Below are 9574 nucleotides of genomic sequence, written 5' to 3'. Positions count from 1 at the left end.
AATGTGCGCAGGAATGTTAGTATAGCATGTGGTATGATGTATAGTGATTGTATTATTTATTGTATGCCACTTCCTAGTCTGTGCTGCATCAGAGTAAATTGTATGTATGATGAGGATGATTGCTAATAAAGGTATTTTCAATTTTTAAAAAAATGAACTTCTTAGTGCACTTAGGACGTTCTCGAGCCCCTTGGGGGACTGTTATTCCAGCCTGCACCCTTGTCCTACAAGCGCCTGTCCCGTCTGTGGTGGTGATGTCACAGCATGCATCGGCTATGTGCTTGTAGAATGAGGAATAAATATTTATAAAGGGTGTAGGGAACACTCCAAGTGCACAAAGAAGTAGAGCAGTAGAGGTTCGCTATGGGGATTTTCTTCTGCTCTGAACAGTTCCTGACAAGAACAGAGGTGGCAGCAGAGAGCACTGTGGTCAGACTGTAAAGAGCTACACAACTTCCTCTGGAGCATACAGGAGCTGATAAGTACTGGAAAGATTAAGATTTATAAATAGAAGTAATGTAATCTGTATAATTTCTGGCGCCAATTGATTAGAAAAAATGTTTTCCCTCCTGAGTACCCCTTTAAAGAGTCTTAATCAATATGGCCACTGTTATGGTTTTCACAAGAGTCGATAATCGCATATTTTAAGCAGGTTAAAAAAAATGTTATCGACATCCTAGAGGATATAAACAACAATAACAATAGAAGAAGTGCTGCGTGATCAATCCAACGATCGGCCCTGCCTGCGCGATAGTCAAGCCATGTAATTGACCCCTTTAAAGGAAAAATATCATGTAAAAAAACGTATCCCCTATCAAAAGGCGCGAGGCCGCCACACCCCTCAATATAGCTCTATGGGAGAGCCATTCTGCAATCTTTGTCTCTCCCATAGGGCTATATAGAGGGGGCGTGGCACTCCCCGCTTCGGGCGGAGGTCGTGACGCACTGTGAAGGAGAGCCGGGCCTCCAAACAGGAGATCGCGGGGGGCCCCAGCGCTCGGACCTCCCGCAATATAAATCTTACGCTCTATCCTTTGGATAGGGGAAAAGTTTTTTTTTTTTTTTTTTACATGATTCTTCTTCTTTAAATAAGCACTGATTTACTTGATCAGCGCTTGCATCAGGCAGCAGTTGCCCAAATACCACCAAATACTGAAAGAAAGCATGTACCATAATACTGCCATGTGAAAGTGGCCTTACACTACAATGCTGGATTTAAAAGAGTAATAACGTAATGGGGCCCAGCCCTACGATTAGCATTATCTTCTATCAGGGACGCTGTGACAGCACGACGCCTTCTCAGGCAGCTGCAGCGCTCATCTGATTAAGAACTTAATGAGTCTAGTGAAAGCAGGAACCACAACAGTGTCAGACATCCCTGACTGCCATGGCATGGAAAAGTGCCCACACCCAGCTCCAGAGGAGTGATGGGTCAGTCTCACCTACCTCCTCACAGTGCTCCTATTCCCGAGATGCTTCTCTACTAAAGCGGAGGCTATAGTCGTCACTTCATATTTTGTCCACACATATGGTCTAGGACAGTGGTCTCCAAACAGGGTGCCTCCAGTTGGTGCAAAACTACAACTCCCAGCATGCCCGGACAGCCTCTGGCTGTCCGGGCATGCTGGGAGTTGTAGTTTTGCAACAGCTGGAGGTCCTCTGTTTGAAGATCTAGGTTGTTATGCTTCCTCAATCTATACTCTTTTTTTGCTTCTCCATGCCAATGTCATATCAGAAGGCAGACATGGCACCTGCTATGGGGTCTAGAGTTTTAACAAGGTCCATTCAGGTGCAAGAACATGATACCTTTTTGTAGGGAATCACAAGTGGGTAGATTTCTGCTATCTAGCACTACTATGCTGCTTCTCATGGTGTTTTTATTCCTTCCTTTAAAGGGGTACTCTGCTGGAAAACATCTTTTTATATCAACTGGTGCCGGAAAGTTAAACAGATTTGTAAATTACTTCTATTTAAAAATCTTAATCCTTACAGTACTTATCAGCTGCTGTATGCTCCACAGAAAGTGATTTTCTTTTTGAATTTCCTTTCTGCCTGACCACAGTGCTCTCTGCTGACACCTGTGTCCATGTCAAGAACTGTCCAGAGCAGGACAGGTTTGCTATAGGGATTTGCTCCTGCTCTGGACAGTTCCTGACATGAACAGAGGTGTCAGCAGAGAGCACTGTGGTCAAATAGAAAATAAAAAAAAATAAAATAAAATAAAAATTCCTGTGGAGCATACAGCTGATTTGAAAGGGTTAAAGGGTTATTCCAGGCAAAAACTTTTTTTTTATATATCAACTGGCTCCGGAAAGTTAAACAGATTTGTAAATTACTTCTATTAAAAAATCTTAATCCTTTCAATAGTTATTAGCTTCTGAAGTTTTCTGTCTAACTGCTCAATGATGATGTCATGTCCCGGAAGCTGTGCATGATGGGAGAATATCCCCATAGGAACTGCACAGCTCCCGGGACGTGAGTCATCAGAGAGCAGTTAGACAGAAAAAAACAACTCAACTTCAGAAGCTAATAACTATTGGAAAGATTAAGATTTTTTAATCAAAGTAATTTACAAATCTGTTTAACTTTCCAGAGCCAGTTGATATATAAAAAAAAGTTTTGGCCTGGAATACCCCTTTAAGATTTTTAAATAGAACTAATTTACAAATCTGTTTAACTTTCTGGCACCAGTTGATTAAAAAAAATAAAATAAAAATGTTTTCCAGTGTAGTACCCCTTTAAGTATCAATCTTAAGAGCGCCATTCTCGGTAATCTTGACTGCACAAGATTGCCAGATCTGGTTTACATAGGACGACATGCGGCCGATAGTGATAAATGAAATGGATGCATAAAAAGATTTAATTGGCCAGCAAACATGCATTCGTCGGCTGATCAAAGTCCCTTTAACATGGGCCGATTATTAGAACATTCATTTGCCCGCTAAAAAGCTGACCATACACATTAGATAAGTTTCAGCCAAACCTATTTATTTTGGCTGATTTCGACAAACATATAATATATATATAGTGGCCTCCCAACTCCCCGTATTGCAGACCACAGGTAAGAGAAAAAGATCAGACATGAAGGATTTCAACTGTCTGATCCTTTTGTTCTTGGGGGAGATAAGCAGCTACCATGAGCTTTCTCCCCATTAAAAACACATGCATACTCATCTAAGGAGAGAGTGCACGTGTATAGGGCAGTATTTTCCAAACAGCGTGCCTCCAGCTGTTCCAAAACTACAACTCCTAGCATGCCCGAACAGCCAAGGGCTGTCCGGGCATGCTGGGAGTTGTAGTTTTGGAACAGCTGGAGGCACGTTGTTTGGAAAACACTGGTATAGGAAGATCAGAAGAGATAGTTGTCAGCCGAACTTACAACTATCTTGGGTGTATGGCTGTTACTTGAATTTACTATTCTTAGGTAGAGGGGCCCCATTTCATTTTGGAATAAGGCCCTATGAATTCTAGTCATGCCCCTGGAGGAAAAGCTGACCATACATATGAAATAACAGCAGACATGTCGTTTCTGTGGTGATAACGTCAACCATTAAAGAGTAGCTCCCACCATCCTTTTTTTTCTGCCCCTGCCTATTGCCCATCTATCCCTAACCCCCTCCCTGCCTTTAAATTAGTTTTTACTATCTTAGAAAGGCCTTTTTGTCTAACTGGTAGTGTGCTCACTTACCAGGCAGACTTCCCCAGCAGGTGCAGCATCACTGATGCCTGCTGGGGGGGCCGACTTCTGCCCTTAGCTCATCTATACAGTGTACCTCCAGCTGTTTCACCACTACAACTCCCAGCTTGCCCTCATATCTATTGGCTGTCAGGGCATGCTGGGAGTTGTAGCGGTGAAACAACTGGAGGCACCCTGTGTTGAAAACAATATCTTTGTTACGGCCATGGCTGCGGCCGCCGCGCATCCCGCTACCCCGAACCCCCCAACCCGCTCCCCCTTAGTTACGACACAGTGATTCACAATTTATTTGCCCTTTTTTTTTTTTTAGGTTTTTCAATACTGAAGTCATCTGTGCAAAAACCCCTAATACAGTTAATGATAAATAGAGGATGAATGATATGCATTATGTCTGTGGACAGCTTTACATTACAAAGTGTTATACTTATCGATGACTTTAGTTTGGTTATCATAACCTGCACAGTACAGGGTATAGTCATCACCATACATCAGATCATTGCTCTGTGTCCGGAGATACCTAACCTCTCCAGCTATAGAAAAATTACAACTCCCATCATGTCCTGACAGCCAAAGGATGTCCACTTGTATGGCATATGCAGATGGCAGGATAGACCTGTCATAGTATCTTCACACGTGCAATAGGGCTGTTGCAGAACTACAACTCCCATCATGGTTGTGGTAGAGGGTGTGATGAGGGAAGAAGGAATGGCCCTAGGGGCAGATGGCATTAACCTCTTGTATTCGTGACGCCAGGGCATGGTTTATCCTCAATACCACCAGAAGGTATACCACTGGATCCTGGGCTAGACACGGGGGTAATAATGACTCCGACAAGTTACGGACAACGGCAGCTTTACTGAGTGACAGATGGTACAGTCTATACAGTTCAGCCAGGGCCCACAGAGGTGACCAGTGACTTCAGAGACCTTAAGGGCTTGCTGGGACTTGCAGTAGATTTGGACAATTTTAGTGCAGGCCACTCTGACTTGACAATAGATGACAGTGACTGACTTGACTTGTTGTTGACAATACTGTGGTTGTAGCTTAATTGTAGAATTGTGGCTGCTGGACGGACTTAAGGCCTCCTATGGACTCCAGACACATTCTAGGACTTGACTGCACTGGATCTCAGCAGCTGGAAATCAAGAGCATAAGAGAGAGAGCTAGCTCCACCCAGGGCTTATATGGGGGAGACTAGGAGGGGTCCCATAGGTCACCCTTAGGTCACATGGTCACTGATACCTCACGGGGTTACACTCACATGACAACTCACACGACAACTGGTGATCACATGTTAAAGGGGTACTACCGTGCTGACAACTTATCCCCTATCTACAGCTGTCTCGCCCCCTGCCATAGACTTACATTGAGGCGGCGGAGCGTGACGTCACATGGGGCGGAGCCGTGACGTCACGATACTCCGGCACCGTGATCGGCAGTCATCAGACCCGGAGTGATGTTCGCTCCGGGGCCTGATGAGAGCGGGGTGCTGCGTGCGAGATCTCGGGGGTCCCCAGCAGCGGGACCCCGCGCAATCAGGCAACTTATCCCCTATTTTTTAACCCCTTAAGGACCGGGAGTTTTTCCGTTTTTGCATTTTCGTTTTTTGCTCCTTGCCTTTAAAAAATCATAACTCTTTCAACTTTGCACCTAAAAATCCATATGATGGCTTATTTTTTGCGCCACCAATTCTACTTTGTAATGACATCAGTCATTTTGCCCAAAAATCTACGGTGAAGCGGGAAAAAAATCATTGTGCGACAAAATTGAAAAAAAAAACGCTGTTTTGTAAATTTTGGGGGCTTCCGTTTCTACGTAGTACATTTTTCGGTAAAAATAACACCTGATATTTATTCTGTAGGTCCATACGATTAAAATGATACCCTACTTATATAGGTTTGATTTTGTCGGACTTCTGGAAAAAATCATAACTACATGCAGGAAAATTAATACGTTTAAAATTGTCATCTTCTGACCCCTATAACTTTTTTATTTTTCCGTGTATGGGGCGGTATGAGGACTCATTTTTTGCGCCGTGATCTGAAGTTTTTAACGGTATCATTTTTGCATTGATATGACTTATTGATCACTTTTTATTCATTTTTAAATGATATAAAAAGTGACCAAAAATGCACTATTTTGGACTTTGGAATTTTTTTGCGCGCACGCCATTGACCGAGCGGTTTAATTAATGATATATTTTTATAATTCGGACATTTCCGCACGTGGTGATACCATATATGTTTATTTTTATTTTTATTTACACTGTGTTTTTTTTATTATTGGAAAAGGGGGGTGATTCAAACTTTTAATAGGGGAGGAGTTAAATGATCTTTATTTACTTTTTTTTTCCACTTTTTTTTTGCAGTGTTATAGGTCCCATAGGGACCTATAACACTGCACACACTGATCATTGTTATCCCATAGGGACCTATAACACTGCACACACTGATCATTGTTATCCCATAGGGACCTATAACACTGCACACACTGATCTTCTATGCTGATCACTGGTTTCTCATAAGAAACCAGTGATCGATGATTCTGCCGCATGACTGCTCATGCCTGGATCTCAGGCACTGAGCAGTCATTCGGCGATCGGACAGCGAGGAGGCGATTAGCCGCGGCTATCCCGAACAGCCCGACTGAGCTAGCCGGGAACTTTCACTTTCACTTTTAGCCGCGCGGCTCAGCTCTGAGCGCGCAGCTAAAGGGTTAATAGCGCGCGGCGCCGCGATCGGCGCTGCGCCCTATTAGAGGCGGGTCCCAGCTTCACTATGACGCCGGGCCCGCCGTGAGATGACGCGGGGTTACTGTGTAACCCCGCGTTATATCAGAAGAGCAGGATCAAGGACGTACCGGTACGTCCTTGGTCCTTAAGGGGTTAAATAGGGGATAAGTTGTCAGCACGGTAGTACCCCTTTAACATTTCTTAAAGCAATAACACTCTTATATACATTTTACAGTATAACACATGGCAGAAAATATATATATACATAAGGGGACAGGTGTCGAGGGCCCAGGGGACACTGCAGGGAGGCTGCCTGAGAGGGCAGCAAGGGTACAGGGTGACAACTCCTGTACTGGGCCACCACACTATGCTACATATATGACGCCTTATTGCACACAGGGACGGTTCTGCCTATAGGCAGCCGTCTATAGCGGAGCCAATGGGCGGCAAAATTAGCGTTCGCCTAGGGTGGCGAAAATCCTTGCACCAGCCCTGGTTGCACGTGTGAAGATACTATGAGAGGTCTATTCTGCTATCTGCTACGGTTAGCCATGGGTTGGGGAACACTGCATATGCCATGGGTAGACCATCCTTTGCATGATGAGAGTTGTAGTTTTGCAAGAGCTGGGATAGCCACAAATAGATATGCTGGGAGTTGTAATTTTGCAACAGCTGGAGTCACATTGGTTGGGAAATACTGTTCTGGTGTATGTTTCCGAGGTCACATAGAGTAGTGTTGCCCAACCAATGGCCCTGCAGCTTTTGCAAAACAACAACTCCCATCATGCTTTGACAGTCAAAGGATGATGCCCTTATGGCATATGCAGATGGCAGGATAGACCTGTCATAGTATCTTCACCCGTGCAATAGGGCTGTTGCAGAACTACAACTCCCATCATGGTTGGGAGAACACTATGCTACATATATGACATGTGAAGATACTATGATCCTGCTATCTGTACATGCCATGAGTGCAACATCCTTTGGCTGTCAGGGCATGATGAGAGTTGTAGTTTTGCAACAGCTGGGCTAGCCAAAGGTTGGGGAACACTGACTGCCAAAGGTTGGGGAACACTGCTCTGCAAAACGACAACTCCCATCATCCTTATGACAGCCTAGTGCACCTGTGGCACCATAGACCGGTCATAGTATCTTAACTTGTGCAATAGGGACTCATGAATGTAGCCTTGTTCTACCAACCTGTGGCGCCTCCAGCTGCTGCAAAACTACAACTCCCAGCATCCTTACGACAGCCTAGTGCACCTGTGGCACCATAGACCTGTCATAGTATCTTCACTAGGTCAATAGGGACTCATGAATGTAGCCTTGTTCTACCAACCTGTGGTGCCTCCAGCTGTTGCAAAACTACAACTCCCAGCATGCCCAGACAGCCGAAGGCTGTCTGGGCATGCTGGGAGTTGTAGTTTTGCAACAGCTGGAGGCACACTGGTTGGGCAACACTGTTCTGGTGTTTGATAACAGGTCACATAGAACAGTGTTGCCCAATCTATGTCCCTACTTTGCAAAACGACAACTCCCATTATCCTTACGACAGCCTAGTGCACCTGTGGCACCATAGACCGGTCATAGTATCTTCACTTGTGCAATAGGGACTCATGAATGTAGCCTTGTTCTACCAACCTGTGGTGCCTCCAGCTGTTGCAAAACTACAACTCCCAGCATCCTTACGACAGCCTAGTGCACCTGTGGCACCATAGACCTGTCATAGTATCTTAACTCATGCAATAGGGACTCATGAATGTAACCTTGTTCTACCAACACTGTGGTGCCTCCAGCTGTTGCAAAACTACAACTCCCATCATCCTTATCCAGCCTAGTGCACCTGTGGCACCATAGACCTGTCATAGTATAAATAAGGACCCATGAATGTAGCCTTGTTCTACCAACACTGTGGCGCCTCCAGCTGCTGCAAAACTACAACTCCTATCATGCACTGGAGGGCCACAGTTTTGCGACCTTGCTCCTACAAAAGAATAACTTTTCCCTTTTTCCCTGACGTGTTCCATACAGATTGGCGGCAGAAATCATTCTCCTCACCACCTGTAGGGGGAGCCCAAGAGAACCAGCAGCCGAGAACAGCCGAACGGGAAACTCTCCGGAAAGAGCCGAAGCGACCTGGCCAGGTATCTCTTACCTGGAGACCACGTGGGAGGAGGTGGGCGGGTCCGACCCATCCCAATGACAAGTCAGCAGCCAGTGCAAAGCGCCAGCTAGGGGCGCAGCCTGCATTGTATTGGTTCCCTTACAGGAGTGCAAAACAAAAAAAGAGGCAAAACCGGCCTCTCCCTCCCCCTCCCCCCTACCTGGATCCTCCTGCAGAGTGAGTGCAGGTCCCCAGGGTGTCCTCTCCCATATCTATAGGTGGAGGTGATTCAAGGTGTAGGGTGCTGCTGCTGCTATTTTTTGGGGGGGCTTTTTTTTTCTCCTCTCTCTTTCACTTTTTTGGGGAGGGGTAAAAGGTGGAAGTTTATTATTTTTTGGAATTTTTTTTTTTATATACATAAATATATATGAATTTTTTTAGTTTTTTCGTTTTGTTGTATATATAATTTTTGTTGCCACTTGTTGCTCACCATGACCGCGGCTTCCCCGGATTACCTGGTGATTCTGTTCACTAGCACTGCGGGTGCAAACTGTGCAAAACTGGGCTCCGACGAGAAGGAGGTCATTCAGCTCCTGTGGAAAGTGGTGGACCTGACCAACAAGAAGGTGAGTAGTCGCTTTATGGGGCCCCCACCCGGACACCTGAGGGGAGGCCCCCACGTAATAGCAGCAGTATGGAGTCTCTGCTCCCACCTGGGCCCCGGACACCTCATCCTGCTCGGGGGGGGGGGAGGGATATGCTGTGAGCGGGTGCTGAAGCGCCTCTGTGCTGCTGTTTTTGTCTTGCAGGTGGGGGAGCTGCACGACGTGAAGGTCCGACCTGACCACCTGGACCTGACAGAAGAATGCAAGGAGGCCACAGAGATCGAGGCCGAGAGCCTGTACCTGGCCCCCCAGCTGGAGCAAGCCCTGCAGCAGGTGGGCCCCCTCCCTCCCAATACACCTGGGCCTGGATTAAATCTTTCACTGCTGCTGTAGACCAGTGTTTCCCCTACCAGGGTGCCTCCAGCTGTTGCAAAACT

At 45.8% G+C, this 9574-nt stretch overlaps 1 protein-coding gene across 3 annotated transcripts in view; it reads left to right on the top strand.

Annotated features, from left to right (window-relative positions):
- Positions 1 to 8961: 8961 nt before the first annotated feature.
- The window catches only part of ESRP1 (epithelial splicing regulatory protein 1), a 76161-nt gene continuing 75548 nt past the window's right edge, over positions 8962 to 9574 (top strand). Inside the window, exons 1-2 of one of the 3 annotated variants that reach the window (XM_056522491.1) lie at positions 8962 to 9158; positions 9342 to 9470. In XM_056522491.1, coding sequence (XP_056378466.1) covers positions 9024 to 9158; positions 9342 to 9470 — 264 coding nt within the window. In that variant the 5' untranslated portion in view covers positions 8962 to 9023. The remainder of the gene's footprint in view (positions 9159 to 9341; positions 9471 to 9574) is intronic. The other 2 variants (XM_056522490.1, XM_056522492.1) reach the window with 2 other exon arrangements.

Source organism: Hyla sarda, chromosome 5 (genome assembly GCF_029499605.1).
Source record: "Hyla sarda isolate aHylSar1 chromosome 5, aHylSar1.hap1, whole genome shotgun sequence".
Lineage (NCBI taxonomy): Eukaryota > Metazoa > Chordata > Amphibia > Anura > Hylidae > Hyla > Hyla sarda.
This window is presented reverse-complemented; position numbering and strand designations above follow the sequence as displayed.